This window comes from Mya arenaria, chromosome 12 (genome assembly GCF_026914265.1).
Source record: "Mya arenaria isolate MELC-2E11 chromosome 12, ASM2691426v1".
Taxonomy (NCBI): domain Eukaryota; kingdom Metazoa; phylum Mollusca; class Bivalvia; order Myida; family Myidae; genus Mya; species Mya arenaria.
The window spans coordinates 29,752,889-29,776,859 of record NC_069133.1 but is presented as its reverse complement, the minus strand read 5'-3'; the positions used below and the strand labels follow the sequence as shown (position 1 = coordinate 29,776,859).

At 36.9% G+C, this 23,971-nt stretch overlaps 1 protein-coding gene across 2 annotated transcripts in view; it reads right to left on the bottom strand.

The window, feature by feature from the left end:
• Positions 1 to 8,686: 8,686 nt before the first annotated feature.
• The window catches only part of LOC128211408 (kinesin-like protein KIF15), an 80,189-nt gene continuing 64,904 nt past the window's right edge, over positions 8,687 to 23,971 (bottom strand). For both annotated transcript variants that reach the window (XM_052916163.1, XM_052916165.1), the window contains 6 exons: positions 21,681 to 21,769; positions 16,805 to 16,876; positions 16,446 to 16,539; positions 16,105 to 16,179; positions 12,335 to 12,466; positions 8,687 to 10,026 (listed from right to left, as the gene is read on the bottom strand). In XM_052916163.1, coding sequence (XP_052772123.1) covers positions 9,808 to 10,026; positions 12,335 to 12,466; positions 16,105 to 16,179; positions 16,446 to 16,539; positions 16,805 to 16,876; positions 21,681 to 21,769 — 681 coding nt within the window. In that variant the 3' untranslated portion in view covers positions 8,687 to 9,807. The remainder of the gene's footprint in view (positions 10,027 to 12,334; positions 12,467 to 16,104; positions 16,180 to 16,445; positions 16,540 to 16,804; positions 16,877 to 21,680; positions 21,770 to 23,971) is intronic.

The window sequence follows — 23,971 nt, the reverse complement described above, 5'->3', positions numbered from 1 at the left end:
GCATCCAACATGTGGGTTTTGTAAGTTTGCTACATTGTCAGCATCCAACATGTGGGTTTTGTAAGTTTGGTACATTGTTGACATCCAACATGTGGGTTTTGTAAGTTTGGTACATTGTCAGCATCCAACATGTGGGTTTTGTAAGTTTGCTACATTGTCAGCATCCAACATGTGGGTTTTGTAAGTTTGCTACATTGTCAACATCCAACATGTGGGTTTGTAAGTTTGGTACAATGTTGACATCCAACATGTGGGTTTTGTAAGTTTGGTACATTGTCAGCATCCAACATGTGGGTTTTGTAAGTTTGGTACATTGTCAGCATCCAACATGTGGGTTTTGTAAGTTTGGTACATTGTTGACATCCAACATGTGGGTTTTGTAAGTTTGCTACATTGTCAGCATCCAACATGTGGGTTTTGTAAGTTTGGTACATTGTCAGCATTGCAACATGTGGGTTTTGTAAGTTTGCTACATTGTCAGCATCCAACATGTGGGTTTTGTAAGTTTGGTACATTGTTGACATCCAACATGTGGGTTTTGTAAGTTTGGTACATTGTCAGCATCCAACATGTGGGTTTTGTAAGTTTGGTACATTGTCAACATCCAACATGTGGGTTTTGTAAGTTTGGTACATTGTTGACATCCAACATGTGAGTTTTGTAAGTTTGGTACATTGTCAGCATCCAACATGTGGGTTTTGTAAGTTTGGTACATTGTCAGCATCCAACATGTGGATGTTTTAAGTTTGGTACATTGTTGACATCCAACATGTGGGTTTTGTAAGTTTGGTACATTGTCAGCATCCAACATGTGGGTTTTGTAAGTTTGCTACATTGTCAGCATCCAACATGTGGGTTTTGTAAGTTTGGTACATTGTCAACATCCAACATGTGGGTTTTGTAAGTTTGGTACATTGTTGACATCCAACATGTGGGTTTTGTAAGTTTGCTACATTGTCAACATCCAACATGTGGGTTTTGTAAGTTTGGTACATTGTCAACATCCAACATGTGGGTTTTGTAAGTTTGGTACATTGTCAATATCCAACATGTGGGTTTTGTAAGTTTGGTACATTGTCAACATCCAACATGTGGGATTTGTAAGTTTGGTACATTGTTGACATCCAACATGTGGGTTTTGTAAGTTTGGTAGCATTGTCAGCATCCAACATGTGGGTTTTGTAAGTTTGCTACATTGTCGACATCCAACATGTGGGTTTTGTAAGTTTGGTACATTGTCAGCATCCAACATGTGGGTTTTGTAAGTTTGCTACATTGTCAGCATCCAACATGTGGGTTTTGCAAGTTTGATTCATTGTCGACATCCAACATGTGGGTTTTGTAAGTTTGGTACATTGTTGACATCCAACATGTGGGTTTTGTAAGTTTGGTACATTGTTGACATCCAACATGTGGGTTTTGTAAGTTTGGTACATTGTCAGCATCCAACACGTGGGTTTTGTAAGTTTGGTACATTGTTGACATCCAACATGTGGGTTTTGTAAGTTTGGTACATTGTCAGCATCCAACATGTGGGTTTTGTAAGTTTGGTACATTGTCAGCATCCAACATGTGGGTTTTGTAAGTTTGGTACATTGTTGACACCCAACATGTGGGTTTTGTAAGTTTGGTACATTGTCAGCATCCAACATGTGGGTTTTGTAAGTTTGGTACATTGTTGACATCCAACACGTGGGTTTTGTAAGTTTGGTACATTGTCAGCATCCAACCTGTGGGTTTTGTAAGTTTGGTACATTGTCAACATCCAACATGTGGGTTTTGTAAGTTTGGGGCGTTGTTGACATCCAGCATGTGGGTTTTGTAAGTTTGCTACATTGTTGACATCCAACACGTGGGTTTTGTAAGTTTAGTAAATTGCCAGCATCCAACACGTGGGTTTTGTAAGTTTGGTACATTGTTGACATCCAACATGTGGGTTTTGTAAGTTTGGTACATTGTCAGCATCCAACATGTGGGTTTTGTAAGTTTGGTACATTGTCAGCATCCAACATGTGGGTTTTGTAAGTTTGCTACATTGTCAGCATCCAACATGTGGGTTTTGTAAGTTTGGTACATTGTTGACATCCAACATGTGGGTTTTGTTAGTTTGGTACATTGTCAGCATCCAACATGTGGGTTTTGTAAGTTTGCTACATTGTCAACATCCAACATGTGGGTTTTGTAAGTTTGCTACATTGTCAACATCCAACATGTGGGTTTGTAAGTTTGGTACAATGTTGACATCCAACATGTGGGTGTTGTAAGTTTGGTACATTGTCAGCATCCAACATGTGGGTTTTGTAAGTTTGCTACATTGTCAGCATCCAACATGTGGGTTTTGTAAGTTTGGTACATTGTTGACATCCAACATGTGGGTTTTGTAAGTTTGGTACATTGTCAGCATCCAACATGTGGGTTTTGTAAGTTTGCTACATTGTCAGCATTCAACATGTGGGTTTTGTAAGTTTGGTACATTGTCAGCATCCAACATGTGGGTTTTGTAAGTTTGGTACATTGTTGACATCCAACATGTGGGTTTTGTAAGTTTGGTACATTGTCAGCATCCAACATGTGGGTTTTGTAAGTTTGGTACATTGTCAACATCCAACATGTGGGTTTTGTAAGTTTGGTACATTGTTGACATCCAACATGTGGGTTTTGTAAGTTTGGTACATTGTCAGCATCCAACATGTGGGTTTTGTAAGTTTGGTACATTGTCAGCATCCAACATGTGGATGTTTTAAGTTTGGTACATTGTTGACATCCAACATGTGGGTTTTGTAAGTTTGCTACATTGTCAGCATCCAACATGTGGGTTTTGTAAGTTTGCTACATTGTCAGCATCCAACATGTGGGTTTTGTAAGTTTGGTACATTGTCAACATCCAACATGTGGGTTTTGTAAGTTTGGTACATTGTTGACATCCAACATGTGGGTTTTGTAAGTTTGCTACATTGTCAACATCCAACATGTGGGTTTTGTAAGTTTGGTACATTGTCAACATCCAACATGTGGGTTTTGTAAGTTTGGTACATTGTCAACATCCAACATGTGGGTTTTGTAAGTTTGGTACATTGTCAACATCCAACATGTGGGATTTGTAAGTTTGGTACATTGTTGACATCCAACATGTGGGTTTTGTAAGTTTGGTACATTGTCAGCATCCAACATGTGGGTTTTGTAAGTTTGCTACATTGTCGACATCCAACATGTGGGTTTTGTAAGTTTGGTACATTGTCAGCATCCAACATGTGGGTTTTGTAAGTTTGCTACATTGTCAGCATCCAACATGTGGGTTTTATTAGTTTGGTTCATTGTTGACATCCAACATGTGGGTTTTGTAAGTTTGGTACATTGTTGACATCCAACATGTGGGTTTTGTAAGTTTGGTACATTGTTGACATCCAACATGTGGGTTTTGTAAGTTTGGTACATTGTCAGCATCCAACACGTGGGTTTTGTAAGTTTGGTACATTGTTGACATCCAACATGTGGGTTTTGTAAGTTTGGTACATTGTCAGCATCCAACATGTGGGTTTTGTAAGTTTGGTACATTGTCAGCATCCAACATGTGGGTTTTGTAAGTTTGGTACATTGTTGACATCCCAAAATGTGGGTGTTTTAAGTTTGGTACATTGTCAGCATCCAACATGTGGGTTTTGTAAGTTTGGTACATTGTTGACATCCAACATGTGGGTTTTGTAAGTTTGGTACATTGGCAGCATCCAACCTGTGGGTTTTGTAAGTTTGGTACATTGTCAACATCCAACATGTGGGTTTTGTAAGTTTGGGGCGTTGTTGACATCCAGCATGTGGGTTTTGTAAGTTTGCTACATTGTTGACATCCAACACGTGGGTTTTGTAAGTTTGGTAAATTGTCAGCATCCAACACGTGGGTTTTGTAAGTTTGGTACATTTTTGACATCCAACATGTGGGTTTTGTAAGTTTGCTACATTGTCAGCATCCAACATGTGGGTTTTGTAAGTTTGGTACATTGTCAGCATCCAACATGTGGGTTTTGTAAGTTTGCTACATTGTCAGCATCCAACATGTGGGTTTTGTAAGTTTGGTACATTGTTGACATCCAACATGTGGGTTTTGTAAGTTTGGTACATTGTCAGCATCCAACATGTGGGTTTTGTAAGTTTGCTACATTGTCAGCATCCAACATGTGGGTTTTGTAAGTTTGCTACATTGTCAACATCCAACATGTGGGTTTGTAAGTTTGGTACATTGTTGACATCCAACATGTGGGTGTTGTAAGTTTGGTACATTGTCAGCATCCAACATGTGGGTTTTGTAAGTTTGCTACATTGTCAGCATCCAACATGTGGGTTTTGTAAGTTTGGTACATTGTTGACATCCAACATGTGGGTTTTGTAAGTTTGCTACATTGTCAGCATCCAACATGTGGGTTTTGTAAGTTTGCTACATTGTCAGCATTCAACATGTGGGTTTTGTAAGTTTGCTACATTGTCAGCATCCAACATGTGGGTTTTGTAAGTTTGGTACATTGTTGACATCCAACATGTGGGTTTTGTAAGTTTGGTACATTGTCAGCATCCAACATGTGGGTTTTGTAAGTTTGGTACATTGTCAACATCCAACATGTGGGTTTTGTAAGTTTGGTACATTGTTGACATCCAACATGTGGGTGTTGTAAGTTTGGTACATTGTCAGCATCCAACATGTGGGTTTTGTAAGTTTGGTACATTGTCAGCATCCAACATGTGGATGTTTTAAGTTTGGTACATTGTTGACATCCAACATGTGGGTTTTGTTAGTTTGCTACATTGTCAGCATCCAACATGTGGGTTTTGTAAGTTTGCTACATTGTCAGCATCCAACATGTGGGTTTTGTAAGTTTGGTACATTGTCAACATCCAACATGTGGGTTTTGTAAGTTTGCTTCATTGTTGACATCCAACATGTGGGTTTTGTAAGTTTGCTACATTGTCAACATCCAACATGTGGGTTTTGTAAGTTTGCTACATTGTCAACATCCAACATGTGGGTTTTGTAAGTTTGGTACATTGTCAGCATCCAACATGTGGGTTTTGTAAGTTTGGTACATTGTTGACATCCAACATGTGGGTTTTGTAAGTTTGGTACATTGTCAGCATCCAACATGTGGGTTTTGTAAGTTTGCTACATTGTCAGCATCCAACATGTGGGTTTTGTAAGTTTGCTACATTGTCAACATCCAACATGTGGGTTTGTAAGTTTGGTACAATGTTGACATCCAACATGTGGGTGTTGTTAGTTTGGTACATTGTCAGCATCCAACATGTGGGTTTTGTAAGTTTGGTACATTGTCAGCATCCAACATGTGGGTTTTGTAAGTTTGGTACATTGTTGACATCCAACATGTGGGTTTTGTAAGTTTGCTACATTGTCAGCATCCAACATGTGGGTTTTTGTAAGTTTGCTACATTGTCAGCATTCAACATGTGGGTTTTGTAAGTTTGCTACATTGTCAGCATCCAACATGTGGGTTTTGTAAGTTTGGTACATTGTTGACATCCAACATGTGGGTTTTGTAAGTTTGGTACATTGTCAGCATCCAACATGTGGGTTTTGTAAGTTTGGTACATTGTCAACATCCAACATGTGGGTTTTGTAAGTTTGGTACATTGTTGACATCCAACATGTGGGTGTTGTAAGTTTGGTACATTGTCAGCATCCAACATGTGGGTTTTGTAAGTTTGGTACATTGTCAGCATCCAACATGTGGATGTTTTAAGTTTGGTACATTGTTGACATCCAACATGTGGGTTTTGTAAGTTTGGTACATTGTCAGCATCCAACATGTGGGTTTTGTAAGTTTGCTACATTGTCAGCATCCAACATGTGGGTTTTGTAAGTTTGGTACATTGTCAACATCCAACATGTGGGTTTTGTAAGTTTGGTACATTGTTGACATCCAACATGTGGGTTTTGTAAGTTTGCTACATTGTCAACATCCAACATGTGGGTTTTGTAAGTTTGCTACATTGTCAACATCCAACATGTGGGTTTTGTAAGTTTGGTACATTGTCAATATCCAACATGTGGGTTTTGTAAGTTTGGTACATTGTCAACATCCAACATGTGTGATTTGTAAGTTTGGTACATTGTTGACATCCAACATGTGGGTTTTGTAAGTTTGGTACATTGTCAGCATCCAACATGTGGGTTTTGTAAGTTTGCTACATTGTCGACATCCAACATGTGGGTTTTGTAAGTTTGGTACATTGTCAGCATCCAACATGTGGGTTTTGTAAGTTTGCTACATTGTCAGCATCCAACATGTGGGTTTTGTAAGTTTGGTACATTGTCGACATCCAACATGTGGGTTTTGTAAGTTTGGTACATTGTTGACATCCAACATGTGGGTTTTGTAAGTTTGGTACATTGTTGACATCCAACATGTGAGTTTTGTAAGTTTGGTACATTGTCAACATTAGACAATTAGTATAGCATATACTATTTTGTTGCATCAATCATGTAAAGATAAACAAGAGATGTTTGTCAAACATTATGCCCCCCCTGAGCGCCATGTTGTCAGGATTATATGGACAATTGAATGAAATATGCATGGACCGAAATGACAGCTGATTTGTTGCTGTTTTAAGATTATGACCATTAAAGTGTGAGGATAAAGTGTGTTATGACCGTCTTGACCTTTGACTCTATGAACTCAAAATCCAGAGTCATTAGCTGGTCACCAGAAACCTAAATGTCAAGTTTGAGGGCCATGGGTGCAGGCATTGTCAAGTTATCAAAAGACAAGTTTTTTTCGTTCAAGGTCACTGTGACCTTGACCTTTGACCCCTTAAATCATAAGGGGCCATCTACAAGTCAGATGCAACTCCAAGTCAAGTTTGAAGGCCATGGGTTCAGGCATTGTTGAGTTATCACTCGGACAACCTTTTACCATTCAAGATCACTGTGACCTTGACCTTTGGCTCTATGAATCCTAAAATCAATAAGGGTGATCTACTGGTCAGGCTTAACATCCATGTCAAGTATAATGATCATAGGTTCAGGCATTGTCGAGATATCATTGGGGGAAGATTTGTTAACTTTTTTGCATTAAAGGTTACTGTGACATTGACCTTGGCCTGATGACCCCCAAAGTCGATGGGGGTCATCTACTTGGCAGGCCCAACCTTCATGTCAAGTTTGATGACCATAGGTCCAAGAATTGTCGAGTTTGCTTTCAAGGTCACTGTGACCTTGACCTTTGACCCCTAAAATCAATAGGGGTCATCTACTGGTCAGGCCCAACCTCCATGTCAGGTTTGAGGGCCATGGGTGCAGGCATTGTTGAGTTATCACTTGGACAACCTTTTATCATTCACGGTCACTGTGACCTTGACCTGTGGGCCAATGACCCCTAAAATTAATAGGGACAATCTTCTGGCCAGGCTCAACCTCCAAATCAAGTTTGAGGGCCATGGGTGCAGCCATTGTCAAGTAATCACTCGGATAACCTTTTACCATTCCAGGTCACTGTGACCTTGACCTAATGACCCCTTAAATCAATAGGGACCATCTTCTGGCCAGGCCCAACCTCCAAGTTAAGTTTGAGGGCCATGGGTGCAGGCATTGTTGAGTTATCACTCGGACAACCTTTTACCATTCCAGGTCACTGTGACCTTGACCTTTGGCCAGATGACCCCAAAAACCATAGGGGTCATCTCCTGGTCAGGCCAATTCTCCAAGTCAAGTTTGAGGGCCATGGGTGCAGGCATTGTTGAGTTATCACTCGGACAACCTTTTACCATTCAAGGTCACTGTGACCTTGACCTTTGGCCCAATGACCCCCAAAAACATTAGGGGTCATCTACTGGTCAGGCCCGACCTCCAAGTCAAGTTTGAGGGCCATGGGTGCAGGCATTGTTGAGTTATCATTCGAACAACCTTTTACCATTCAAGGTCACTGTGACCTTGACCTTTGACCCATTGAGCCCAAAAAACAATAGGGGTCAGCTACTGGTCAAGCCCAACCTCCAAGTCAAGTTTGAGGGCCATGGGTGCAGGCATTGTCACGTTATCACTCGGACAACCTTTTACCATTCAAGGTCACTGTGACCTTGACCTTTGACCTGATGACCCCCCAAAACAATAGGGGTCATCTACTGGTCAGGCCCAACCTCCATCTCAAGTTTGAGGGCCATGGGTGCAGGCATTGTTGAGTTATCACTCGGACAAGCTTTAAAATTATTTTACCATTAAAGGTCACTGTGACCTTGACCTTTGACCCCCAAAATCAATAGGGGTCATCTACTGGTCAGGCTCAACCTTCATGTGAAGTTTGATGACCATACGTTCAGGAATTGTTGAGTTATCACTCGGACAAGCTTTGGTCTACCGACGGACCGACGGACCGACATACCGACATGCCTGTGCAAAGCAATATACCCCTCTTCTTCGAAGGGGGGCATAATAAAATGATTTGATTTTTACTTAGTCTTAAAAAGAGCCGATTTAAATTTTACAAAGTTATTAATTTTAACAAAACAATAATAATCTTATAAGTAGCATAAATTTATCAGTTATTATTGAAATTTTTTTACTCATATTTTTAAAAAATAATGTCATTTATTTCTTGAACGCACAGAAACCGGGCAAAGTTAACCTCACATACGCAGAACCCTTTCATAGCTTAATGCTACACTTACGTGAACAAGAAATAATAGATTGTGAGAAAAATGTTTTAATACGGTTTTGAAAAAAACATTTTACATGTTATGAGCCAGAACAAAGCTGAATACGGAAGACAAAAAAGGTTACAGATAGTATAAGTATCAGTTATGAAATTCACAGGCTAAAGACATAAACAATGGTATAGAGACACTGACTTATAGATGAAGGAGTAGAACTCACACATTGCTTAATGTAACATTACAGCTACAGGATTAAAATAAATACATAAATCTACATCTGTCATAACATGATCCAAGTCTTAAGATTATGAACTGGCTGAAATAATAAAGTAACTGGAAGGTTTTTTAATTTGTTATGAACAGTCAAAAAAATAATATGCATTAATTTGAGTAAAGTTTGCAGTGTCAATAAAAAACAGCACAATGTAAAAAGATTTTTAAACTTCATGTAACATATGAATTGAACAATATTTTTAGATCAAAATTATAACATTAAAGAAAGTTCCTTGAAATGTATGTTAAATATTAATACATTGAGAAAGTATACGGAATCAGCATAACCTTCATAAATGGAATATTCTGTCTAATAATTATTTGTATTATACACAGAATGACATAGTTTTTAAACAAAAGATTTGGTCCTAATGCAATATGGCAGTAAATGATATTCATACACATAAATCTACTTACACATGTAAAGCTCATAAAGCCAGGAAAACAATGCTTGTTTACAGATAAAAACAATAATTTGTCAAGTGTTTGTCTTCATCACATTTCCCCATGTCTACCATACAACAAAACCTTGGTTACAGAGTATGGCATGAACAAAACATTGGTTACAGAGTATGGCACGAACAAAACCTTGGTTACAGAGTATGGCATGAACAAAACATTGGTTACAGAGGATGGCATGAACAAAACATTGGTTACAAAGTATGGCATGAACAAAACCTTGGTTACAAAGTATGGCATGAACAAATTATATCTCAACAAAACATCTTTTATTTTTTGTATTATTATACATCTCGGTTCTAATGTAATTTGATATCGATCATTTCATCATGTGATACCTGATTCCTCTTTATAAAAAACAAAAAACAACGCATCGGAGCCATCATTGACTTTAAAACACATTATATGTATAACAGTAATCTATCATTTATCCCCTGTGTGGTCATTTTCCAGCACCCTTCCTGTAAACTCCCCAGACAGGAATGTCTTATGAGTCGGTAAATTTTCCTTTTCTTTCAAAATCGAACTGGGCTTGTAAGGTAGCAGTTTACTCTTTTCATTTTCCAAACCTTGTTTCTCATGTTTTTGTGGTTTCAGCTCACAACGACAGTTTAGTTGTTGATTTTTTAGTTTGCAGACTTCCTGAAATAGTAAAAAAAAACTAATTGTAAATGCAGACATGCATGTTGTTATGTGAAAATGTATCTTTCCATTTATCACATGTAGTGAAAGACATTTCAAGTCTTTTTTAAAATTTCGAATAACCTAAGAATGTTATCGACTAATTTTGTACATCCTTGATGTTAACAAGCTGGATCCTTTCTAGAAAGTTTCTTAGCTTATTTTAATCAGCTGACTGTATTTGTCCTTATACATGTAGGTGTGCAAGCCCTTTTTATGGGTATAATGTGGAATTGTGGGACTTCAAATATGCTTAAAGCTGACAGAAAATTTGGAAAAATGCACCATAATAAGCTTCTTCTTTATGTCAAAATCATATCGACCAATATTTTGGTTTCAATGCAAGTGGGTGCTGACATCATTTACATAAATCACTACCATATTGTACTACAGTTACATATAATTCATATTTTAAACAACAAAATATATTGTTCATACATTGTGTAGTTAGTGAGCTTGTGATTAAATTTGACACCATCATTGGTAATCCCATTACTTTTAAAATGGTCACAACTGTCCTGCAAGAAAATTTATTGAAAATTTCTTTTTCATGAACATTAATGAGGAAGCGGCTCATCTAATAAAAATATGTTTAATTCATTTTAATACTCTTCAACTAAGAAGATTAAACATGACAGGGTTTTGTTATTAAATATAGACAAAAGAAGTCACAGACTGCCATATCCCCTGCCAAATTAAGAACAGTATCAACTTAGCCTTTAAACGACAAAGATCAACCTAGCCTTTAAACGACAAAGAATAAGAATGACATTTAACAAAGCCCAGTTACTAAAAAAGTCCTGCAGCCAGAGTTATGGTTCCTATGCACAGCACTTCTCCTCAATGAGATATATCTGTATATAAAGTTTGAAGTTTATACCATAAGGACTTTTCAAGTAATGCTATGGACAAAAAATATGTTTGAAAAATAACTAAAAAAATAGTGCACCCATATTGATGTTTTTTGTCCACTACTCTTCACCTTAATTATATGTATATGAAGTTTGAAGTCAATACCTCGAAAACTTTGGAAATTATGCTCAGGACAAAAAATAAGTATGAAAATTAATGAAAGGATAATGACTAAAACCACTTCTGCCAGAGTTATGGTTTATATGTACTGGACTTTTCTTCCATGAGATATATCTGTATATGAATTTTGTGGTCAATACCTCAAATACTTCACAAGTTATGCTCCAGACGAGATTGCCAGGATGCACACACTCATGCACATGAGCATGCACAGACACACGCCTACCAATTCTATATCCCCTTTGCCTCTCATTGGGACATAAAGAGGTCTCTCCCAAAGAGGTCCCCATTTGGCACCAATGAAACTGTTTAACTGATTTTTGATCATTTTGGAATTTATCAAGCAAAATGGCTCAGGGTTACAAATGCAGCAGAGCATAATTCAATAGGACTTGAAGTTTCATACCAAAGATTTCAGATTATGGAAAGTGGTTAGAGGATAGCATTAAGGAGACCATAGAAAGGCCATAGCTCTGAAAAAAGGCAGGCAATGTGCTTCATATTTTAAATAAGGCATTAAGGTATGAAATTAATCCCATTAAAAGTAGAAATGCTCAAGTAGTTGAGCAGACAACACCAAACATTAATATACTTGTTCTAGCTTAAGACTGTCTTATATAGTTAACAATGTAAAACTGTAAATCATAAATGTCTCTTGATACTGATTAGGGAGCACATTTTCGCCCATCCCAATTATTGGCACACCCTGTCAAGTCCTTGTTTAGCAATTCCATTACGATTGTTTTGCATGCAAATGATAGACTGTGTTCAAATGAAGCTTCAAAACAGGAAAACTAAAATTATTCTCTGAAAATGAGCAATTTATTAGCAATATTGAAACGTCACCAGGTTGCACCATATTATATCCAGTGAGGGATTATCAATTGTTTTACCACTCAACAAAATGAAAAATATTTCACCCCAAATTACTTGTTTAAACAGAGGAAAATGTTCAGTATTATAGAGAATAGATAGAAATATAATATTTTGTTGTTAGTTGGGCATGTTTTTGATTATTTTTTTTACAATTACAAGTTTCATATGAAAGTCATTTCATTGGATTTTACTGAGTAAGTTTGGCATGTAATGAAAATGAAATTAGGAAATAAACTTCATCACACTGATTTTCAGATCAGGGGCCTAACATTTTTTTCTGTGCAATTTCAAAATTTCTGGAGTTATTCAAGACAAACCTCCATTTTCAGATGAAAGGTCCTTAACCAGGATAGCATTATACCTGTTCTCGCTGGTATATAATTTCCTTATATTTTGCTAACAAGTGGATCTTCTGCTTCCGATTGCTATGGCCAGCAATGGTCCCAACCTTTTCATGGAAATCTTCTCTTTCCTCAAACAAAGTCTGAATAACCTGTATAAAAATGAAAATAGGAATGGTACCAGGTATGTCAACAATTTTAACATAAGAAAACGCTTTAAAGGTGTTCATTAAAGGTTGATTCATAAATCATCTTTTTTTTTAAATAGAGAAAAATAGGAAAAAGTATGAATGCTAGAGAGCCTGTGTACAATATAGAGCACTTGCACATTGACAACACCAGCTGCTGCTTCTGCTTCAACTACACATCTCCACCCTTTTCTCTTTGTAAAACAAATAAGCTAATAACAATTAAGAAATCAATTTAAGAGTCACACAAGCAAAACTTATCCAGTATTTCAGTTGATCCAACAGAATTGTATAGTATATAAGTTAATCAAGCAAATATTGTCCAGTATATCAGCTGGTCAACCAAATACTGTCCAGTATATCAGTTGGGCAAGCAAATACTGTCTAGTTTATCACTTAATCAAGCAAATACTGTCCAGTATTGTCCAGTTTATCAGTTAATCAAGCAAATACTCAACAGTATATCAGTAAATAAAGCAAGTATTGTCCAGTTTATCAGTTAATCAAGCAAATACTCAACAGTATATAAGGGTCTCCCAAAACTACCTGGAATTTAGAGGGCTGATCTGCTATTGGACAGGTCCCTCTTGTAAATGTTCAATGTGTAAATAAAACCTCTTTGCTTTAAAAAAATACAAGAAAATGAGAACTGTAAGATGTTTCACTGAATTTCTTATATCCTTTGTCTTAATGGAAAAGGAGTTTTGTTTTCAGTGGGATGGCTTACACCCACTGGACAAGATATGGCATTCAAATACCAGAAAAGATTTCAGCGGACTTCTTTGACAAAAAATAACAACTTATTAAATTAAATTACATGGCTAATATCTAATTATGATTGTTCAAATTTATATAACATCTGTCGAACACATACAACTACTTGTGTTTTTCTTTCGGCAAGTATTTTGTTTAGGTGTTACGACTTTACTTTTTCAATTAACATTCTTTTACAGTGATAGGTGTAATATCAAAATAACATGATACATATCAAAGCTGTTATTCCCTTTTACAGTTTGCTACTTACAAATTTGCTTCTTCAATGTATATGATTACCCTTTAAGTAATACTTTTGAAACAACTAACCATTTTACAGTGGTATATCAACTAGTGGAACCGTGCGCATGTGGACTGGTCGTACAGCCGGGAAAACTTGTTGGTGTTATCACTGTTTCTGATGCTCTAATCCTATTTTCCTATTGTATTTGTATGAATGCTCTAATATGTGTTCATTTTAACATATATACTTTTATTTCCAGGTCACAAGCTCATTGTTATTTTATTTGATATGCTATGTATGTCTGTTATTCATGTCGTAAAATAGCTCATTGAGTTAATGTTTCTTATTAACACATACCCGACTTTAAATAAAGATTCATGTATCTTGTATCTTGTAGTAAATAAAGCAAGTATTGTCCAGTATATCAGTGAATAAAGCAAGTATTGTCCAGTATATCAGTAAGCAAAGCAAGTATTGTCCAGTATATCAGTAAGTAAAGCAAGTATTGTCCAGTATATCAGTAAGTAAAGCAAGTATTGTCCAGTATATCAGTGAATAAAGCAAGTATTGTCCAGTATATCAGTAAGCAAAGCAAGTATTGTCCAGTATATCAGTAAGTAAAGCAAGTATTGTCCAGTATATCAGTAAGTAAAGCAAGTATTGTCCAGTATATCAGTGAATAAAGCAAGTATTGTCCAGTATATCAGTAAGCAAAGCAAGTATTGTCCAGTATATCAGTAAGCAAAGCAAGTATTGTCCAGTATATCAGTAAGTAAAGCAAGTATTGTCCAGTATATCAGTAAGTAAAGCAAGTATTGTCCAGTATATCAGTAAGTAAAGCAAGTATTGTCCAGTATATCAGTAAGCAAAGCAAGTATTGTCCAGTATATCAGTGAATAAAGCAAGTATTGTCCAGTATATCAGTAAGCAAAGCAAGTATTGTCCAGTATATCAGTGAATAAAGCAAGTATTGTCCAGTATATCAGTAAGCAAAGCAAGTATTGTCCAGTATATCAGTAAGTAAAGCAAGTATTGTCCAGTATATCAGTAAGCAAAGCAAGTATTGTCCAGTATATCAGTAAGTAAAGCAAGTATTGTCCAGTATATCAGTAAGCAAAGCAAGTATTGTCCAGTATATCAGTGAATAAAGCAAGTATTGTCCAGTATATCAGTAAGCAAAGCAAGTATTGTCCAGTATATCAGTTAGTAAAGCAAGTATTGTCCAGTATATCAGTAAGCAAAGCAAGTATTGTCCAGTATATCAGTGAATAAAGCAAGTATTGTCCAGTATATCAGTAAGCAAAGCAAGTATTGTCCAGTATATCAGTAAGTAAAGCAAGTATTGTCCAGTATATCAGTAAGCAAAGCAAGTATTGTCCAGTATATCAGTGAATAAAGCAAGTATTGTCCAGTATATCAGTAAGCAAAGCAAGTATTGTCCAGTATATCAGTTAGTAAAGCAAGTATTGTCCAGTATATCAGTAAGTAAAGCAAGTATTGTCCAGTATATCAGTGAATAAAGCAAGTATTGTCCAGTATATCAGTAAGCAAAGCAAGTATTGTCCAGTATATCAGTAAGCAAAGCAAGTATTGTCCAGTATATCAGTGAATAAAGCAAGTATTGTCCAGTATATCAGTGAATAAAGCAAGTATTGTCCAGTATATCAGTTAGTAAAGCAAGTATTGTCCAGTATATCAGTTGGTCAAGCAAATATTGTCAAGTAGATCAGTTAATCAAGCAAATACTGTCCAGTATATCAGTTGGTTAAGCAAATACTGTCCAGTATATCAGTTGGTCAAGCAAATACCATCCAGTATATCAGTTGGTCAAGTAAATTGGTCAAGCAAATACTGTTCAGTATATCAGTTGGTCAAGCAAATATTGTCCTGTATATGTATAGGTCAAGCAAGTATAATCCAGTATATCAGTTGGTCAAGCAAGTATTGTCCAGTATATCTGTGGACCAAGCAAATACTGTCCATTATATCAGTTGGTCAAGCAAATACTGTTCAGTATATCAGTTGGTCAAGCAAATACTGTTCAGCATATAAGCTGGTCGAGCAAATACTGTTCAGCATATCAGTAGGTCAAGCAAATACTGTTCAGTATTTCAGTTGGTCAAGCAAATACTGTTCAGTATATCAGTTGGTCAAGCAAATACTGTTCAGCATATAAGTTGGTCAAGCAAATACTATTCAGCATATCAGTTGGTCAAGCAAATACTGTTCAGTATACCAGTTGGTCAAGCAAAAACTGTTCAGTATAACAGTTGGTCAAGCAAATACTGTTCAGTATACCAGTTGGTCAAGCAAATACTGTTCAGTATACCAGTTGGTCAAGCAAATGTTTAAGCAAGAGATATGAGACTTGCTGTACATACATATATTGTTATTTTGAATACATTCACAAGTACCATGAAAGATTGAATGTTTTGGGCTTGTGGTTCATCAGTGTATCAGCCCATTGATAACATAATATGCAGTTAAAATAAAATGCAAGACGACAAGGATAACATCAAGGCAATGACAAAACCTTGAACTTCTGCCTAAAAAAGTATAAGACAAAAATACTTGAAGATATGAAAAAGTAGCATAAGCATGTTACCATTGGTAAATTGTGTTGTGAAGGGGCTTCAATGCCCATGAATGTCTTTAAAATCCCATTAACCTCCTCAATCACCTAAAATAAAGAGAAAACTAAGGTTATTATACAGAAGTGCTCCATGATAATGAATGCATTATGTAATAATGAAGTTAAGCAGGATCTCTCGACAGCCATTGTAATTTGAGCTGTCATTTGAATTGATAAAGATTTGCGTTATTCGAGACATTCCATGTACAGCAAGGGCATTGAAGTTTATATGTTATTGCCTAAGTGAATTTCAATTCTCATATCTTTGTCTCATTATAATCTAAAAAGAACATGTAATTGTAAACCCCACACACCGAAAAATACGTCTCAAGTTGCTTTTGAAGTGAATCCTTTTCTTCCAGTAGTTGTTTTGTTGCCTGTATCTCCGATTCTGTCACAGTGCTGTTCCTGTAAGAAAACAAGACATGTAGCATTTCTCCAAAAAAATATTTCTACATCTTTTACCAAAACATAAACAACAGTACAGTTAGATTGAACAACAGACAAAAATATGTAGGTAATAATCTATGTATTATATATCAGACTAATTCATGAAAACAAAGTCATTCAAACAGATCCATAAAAAAGTATAGCACGAAAAAGTACCAAAAAGAATCAATCACAATGCATCTCGACAAATGCAGAGAAATTAAACTGTTGGTGTAAAACATACCTTTTAGCCTGCTGTGCTATTTCTTTTCTCTCTTGCTCTATTTTTGTGCTTTGCTCGTGTATTGCAAAGAGTCTGCAAAAAAGAAGATAGCAATATGTGGTATGACAGCATAAAATGCAACAAAACAAGAGTACTGTGAGCAATGGCAACACTGTGGTAGCGGTGTATGATTCCACACATAACTCAGCACTCACTTAACTCAGGGTGATAGACCTTGTTGCACATTTGCACACTGTTATTGGTCGCATGTATAATAAGTTTTGTAAGAATATCTTGTACTGTTTTTGAGTTATAACCATTTGTTCAACTTTTTGAAGGACTCTGCAAATGCCAACAACACCAGCATGAAACATAACCTCCAATCTTCCTTCTTTGCAAATTAGACAATCTAAACTGCATATTTAAAGACAGTGCTCCGTCAGACAGCCGTATTGTGAAAAGGTTTGTCAAAGTGTTTAGAGAAACTAAACTCTCAATCAAACTTTGGCAAAAGAACGAAGGAAGGGCTCCTTTAGTGGCGTAGTATGTGCTGTGTTTTATTTAAAATGGTGAGGAAATAGTGAAGTTATCTTTGTTTAAAGCCTTTTTTCAAATCAAAATATTTATACACACACTGTCTCAGATCTTAACCATCTTAAACTTATTTACTGACTCTCACATTTTAACCAGAAGCAGACCTCTCAGATAGCTCCAGGTCAGCCTTTTGAACATTTGAACAAATTTACCTCTAATTGTTGTTGACCATTCAAAGCTTTTCTGAATTCAATTAGTTTCCATGACATAGAATTTTGGTAAGTCAAACCTTTAAAATTGAAGTTTTGTAATCTAGGAAATTAAACTCTTCTCTAGAAAGTATTTAAATCAGCCGTTAGTGATTGACTGGGGTCAAAGTGCCTTGATCTTTGATAGTATCAAGAAAAGTATGATTTTACTAAAGAGGCTAGACTATTGCTAATTATACGCCAGACATTCTAAATAGATGCTTAAGGATTTGACTGTCCCTGCTATCATTAGAATGTCCAACCAACACCTGCCAGTAGCCTGAATGAAGCACCATAAAAATAAACACAATGCAGCTTTGACATTTTAGCCAGAAGGAAACTGTTTTTGTAATAAAAAACTGACGTCTTCCGCTCTGCACATTTTCTCAATATTGTGTACATTTGTGGCCAGTTATTTCCAATCTTTAAAGAGGTTCAAGAGATATGGAGCAGAAACAATCAAGCTGGCTGTAACATGCGCTCTCCAAATCGTATCAATGTGGTCGTCTCAATATGGTGAACATGTTTGATGATTAAATTTAACAAGAGCTGTCACAGTATGTGACAAATGCCCCCGAATGTGACATTGACCTACGAACAAGGTCAGTACATGAAAAGTTGATCTTGCCTTTACGTGTCAAATACATATGGTAAGTTATTTTAAATTGCCTCTGAACATAAAAAAAAAATACCACCCATACTTGACAACCTACACTGTTATGTCCATATATTCAGAATTCCCTTGTGAATAAACATTAGTGTATCTTTCACCTTAGAGGTAGGGACATGGGTCTTGCACACCACACGTCGTCTTCGTTTGTGGAACACATGTAGCAAGTGATTTTAAAATCTGTCCATACAAGGGAAAGTAACAGCCCTGACACGACAACCTATACTCTATGTCCTTATATGCCGCATTCCATTGTGAAAAAACACTAAGTGTGACCTTGACCTAAGAGGTAGGGACACGGGTCTTGCACGCGACACGTGGTCTTGGTATGCCGAACACATGTGGCAAGTTATTTTCAAATCTGTCCATACAAAGGAAAGTTACAGTCCGGACACGACAACCTATACTCTATGTCCTAATATGCAGCATTCCATTGTGAATAAACACTATGTGTGACCTTGACCTTTGAGTTAGGGACACGGGTCTTGCACGCGACACGTCGTCTTGGTATGTGGAACACATGTGGCAAGTTATTTTAAAATCTTCCCATACAAGAGAAAGTTACAGCCCGGACACGACAACCTATACTCTATGTCCTTATATGCAGCACTCCATTGTAAATAAACACTAAGTGTGACCTTGACCTTTGAGGTAGGGACACGGGTTTTGCACACGACACGTCGTCTTGGTATGTGGAACACATTTGGCAAGTTATTTTAAAATCTGTCCATACAAGGGAAAGTTACAGCCCGGACACGACAACCTATACTCTATGTCCTTATATGCAGCACTCCATTGTGAATAAACACTAAGTGTGACCTTGACCTTTGAGGTAGGGACACGGGTCTTGCACGCGACACGTCGTCTTGGTATGTGGTACACATGTGGCAAGTTATTTTAAAATCTGTCCATACAAGAGAAAGTTACAGCCCGGACACGACAACCTATACTCTATGTCCTTATATGCAGCACTCCGTTGTGAATAAACACTAAGCGTGACCTTGACCTTTGAGGTAGGGACACGAGTCTTGCACGCCACACGTCCTCTTGGTATGTGGAACACATGTGGCAAGTTATTTTAAAATCTGTCCATACAAGGGAAAGTTACAGAGCCGGACGGACGGACGGTGCGATTTTAAACATCCTTCAAAGGGTTCAAGAGATATGAAGCGGACACTTATAGTAGTTATATTTAATTCATATGTCTTTTTAGCTATATGTGTGACCTAAACCTTGAACCTAGCTTGTTAAAACATCTCTCTACACATCATTTCAATATGGTGAACATTTGTGGCGAGTTATTCCCAAATCCTTTAAGGGATTCAATATATATGGAGTGTACACGAATTGTAGTCATATAACCTTTGACCTATAAGTTTGACCTTGACCTTGAACCAAGCTGGCTTTAACATGTGCTCTACACATCATCTCAATATGGTGAACATGTGTGTTGAGTTATTTCAAAATCCTTCAAGAGGCTATAGAATTATGGAGTGGACTTGTGGAAAAACAATATGTCTACCCATTTATGGGGGGAAATATAATGATGACCTAAACAAAAATGTACTAATATAAGCGAGAGGCCATGCTGTTACACAATATAACCATAGTTTTAAGACTCAAGGTCAAAGTGTTGACAAAGTGTTTTCATACATTGTATAAACAATGATCCAGGCCAAATTATAATCCCCAACCCCAGTATGTTTAAAGAGGCAAATCCATAACCCCTTACCCCAGTTAATATAAAGGGGCTAATCTATAACCCCCTACCCCAGTGCATATAAAGGGGCTAATCTATAACCCCCTACCCCAGTGGATATAAAGGGGCTAATCTATAACCCCCTACCCCAGTGGATATAAACAGCCTAATCTATAACCCTCTACACCACTTCCCCAGTAGGAAAAAATTGGCAAATGTATAACCTCGTACTCCAGTGGGTATAATGGGGCCAATCTAAACAAGAACTGTCTTAGGACAACGCTTGACTATATACCACTTTATCTTAAAATCAATACAATGATAATGTAACATGAGTCTGTCAAAAGCAATTAAAAAAAAAGTCAAATTAAAAACAAGATATGCCACAATACGATGAAATCAAGTTTTGAATGATTGACATAAGAACCTCAGCCTTTTTTTTGAGATTCAGTCCCAAAACATTATCTTTTTTAGTAACAGTGACTAGGGGCCCCAAACGCAATCCCATGAAAGGTCTCTATGAACTTTTCCTGTATACAATGTTTGGTCCCAAATGTCAACGCAAACTATTCAGTACCTGTCCAGCAATTTTTCTATTGTTAGTAACAATGACCTTGACCCTATGGGACCCAAACGCAATCCCATAAAAGGTCTCCATAAGCTCTTCCTATATACCAAGCTTGGTCACTTTACTTTTATGTCAAACTTGACTAAAAATATTTGATACCTCCCATCCAAACAACAACATATGTCATTCTAATCACTTTGTGAAAAACAGGTTAAAAATATAAAAACTGTGCCCATCAAAAGCAATAAAAAAAGTAAAAATCAATGGGCCATATTTTGTATTTAATTCAATATGGAGTTATGTAACCTAATTGTGTAATGGCTATTTAGTTAAGTATGAAGAACATTGAATGAACGATATTTAAGGTCTGAGATAAAAAACAAACACCAAAGTTGCCCAAAAACTTCAACCAAACTTTTTAAACTGATAAAGGGCAATGATTTGTATATAGAATAATATGGAGTTATGAAACGTATTTGTGTAATGACCGAAAAACTGTGTGAAGTATTAAGTCAATTAAATGCCGAGTTTATAAGTAATAAGTGAAAATCCCAACTTGCCGTAAAACATTAACCTGTCAATCAGGGGCCATGTTTTGTATTTTAGATAATAATTTGTGTTATGAAACCACATTGTGTGATGGTCCTAAAGAACTGTGTGAAAAATTAAGTCAATTAAATGCAGGGTATAGAAGTTATCAGTGAAAACCCCAACTTGCCATAAAACTTTAACCTGACACAATATGCCTTAAACTTTAACCTAAGTTCCTTGTCAATCAGGGGCCATATTTTGTAATCAACAAGAAATGGTGTTCAGTAACCTCATTGCGTGATGGTCCTAAACAACTGTGTGAAGTATTTAGTGAATTGAATGAAGGGTATTGGAGTTATAAGTGAAAGAGTCAACTTGCACTTTAACTCTAGACTTTAACCGAATGCCGACACAGAGATGAGTTGTAAAGCCTCCTTATTCCTCGAGTTGTAAAGCCTCGTTATTCCTCGAGTTGTAAAGCCTCCTTATTCCTCGAGTTGTAAAGCCTCGTTATTCCTCGAGTTGTAAAGCCTCCTTATTCCTCGAATACTAAAAAACAACAACTTTGCCAGACACAGCGATCCCTATATGTCTGCAATGCTCATCAGGCATAACAGCTAGACAAGCTATAAGTTCCCCATACCTACCTATTTCTCAATTCAATGTTTTCTGCCTTTAATTCATCCATCTCTGCCTTAATCTTGTCGAGTTGCTCCTGTGAGTTTCCACTTTCCAGCTGATAAAGAAGATAATACAATTCATTGATAAATCTCAAAAGTTCAACATAATAATTTACTACACAACAATATAATTATCACTGGGGTCCTGGTTAGTCATACGAGAAACATATTTATGACGACAGCTGGTCAAGCATTGCTGTTGATAGTGTCATGGATTTTCGACGAATTTGGCGCTGCTGAATGATCATCTATGTAAAGAACAAGAGATGTTAGTGAAACATTTATGCCCCCTTGGGAGCCAAATTGTTAGTAGGATTTGGACACTTAAATAAAATATGGACAATCAGAAAACCTTTTTTCAGCTTACAGTCACACTGACCTTGACCTTTGACCCACTGACCTCAAAATCAATAGGGTTCATCTGCTGGTCATGACCAATAAGCCTACCTAGTATGAGGTCCCTGGGTCAAAGCGTTCTCAAGTTATTGATCGGAAACCGTTTTTCATGTTAAGGTCACACTGACCTTGACCTTTGACCCACTGACCTCAAAATCAATAGGGTTCATCTGCTGGTCATGACCAATACACCTACCAAGTATGAGGTTCCTGGGTCAAAGCGTTCTCAAGTTATTGATCGGAAACCGTTTTTCATGTAAAGGTCACACTGACCTTGACCTTTGACCCACTGACCTCAAAATCAATAGGGTTCATCTGCTGGTGATGACCAATACACATACCAAGTATGAGGTCCCTCGGTCAAAGCGTTCTCAAGTTATTGATCGGAAACCATTTGGTATTCCGACCGACCGACAGACAGACCGACCGACCGACATGTGCAAAACAATATACCCCACTTTTTTCAAAAGGGGGCATAAAAATGGTAAGATTAACGTTTTTTATCCTATATTCCTTAATTATCATAAAACTAATGCATGTGCGTTGTAAAAAATTGTTTTACTTCAATACACAATGGACAGTTCTCAAGTATTTTGCTTAATATGAACAAAACTACCCAATTCATATTTTTTTCATGGTTTTATTATTTGAATGCAACGCAAACGTAACATAATTCTTTTAAGCGTGTATGGTGTATTGTGTCACCCTGTAAATCCTTAACAACCATTTGATTACGTATTTGCATTACCATTTTGAAGAAAATCATGTATTCAAAATTAAACATAGGACATACAATATAACTGGTAACGATATTTGTGGTGATGAAAGTAGGATATCTATAGATGATAGCACTAGGATGATGACAGCCACGAAAAAGCCTTTCCACAGGCGCACACATTGACCTTTTCCTCATGTTTGCCGGCAATGTGGTCTTTCAAGGTTACATGCGATGCCAGTCATTTGCCACACATCACAAGTGAAAATTTTGCCTTTTTGACATGTAGACTGGTGTTTTCTAAGACTTGGCTTGTAATAGAATCGTTTATCACAACGACTGCATGTGAACACCTTTAGATCCATATGTTTGTTTACATGACCGTGATAGTGGTCTTTGTTTGTGTAGTCTTTGTTGCACGATGAGCAGTGATATTTCTGAGCATCAGAAGAGTGCACACACCATCTATGTGTGTTCAATGACTTTCTGCTACAATACGCCCTGGAACATACCTCACACATAAAACTTGACCCGTGATGCACGCTTCGAGTGTGTTCACACAGATCATTGGCATAGCTTTTTATGCACGTAATACACTCGAATCTGACCTTTTGGTAAACTGCTCGCCTATGCCTACTTAGGTTTCCAGAGCTGTAAGTTTTGTAGTTACAGTCCGTACAGCTATAGGCTTTCTTTTGGGGGTTGTTGTTGTCGTCGTTATGCCCATCGTACTCACTGTTCACCTCCACGTTGAATGATATGTCAGTTTCTTCGAAAAAGGATGACTCTTCTTCGAAAGACAGGTCCATTGCCTTGGCAAGAATCCTTGACCCTGTCGACATATATGCATGACATTGTTAAATGGGTCGTCTGCAAATCCATGACATTATCAGAAATTCATTGGTTGTACATGTATTATATTTTTATACACTTACAGTGCTTAAATCATTTACGATTTTTTTTAAATCGATAAGTTATCGAAAGAAGTGATTACATAAATATAATTTTATATGTAATGCATACTAAACAATTGAGATAAATGAGTGACAGCTTTTTATTTTTTACATACACTACTAACTTAACAAATTATGAAAAATATGAAATTCTTTACAAACAAGACGTGCCTATTATGATGTTAGACGTAATT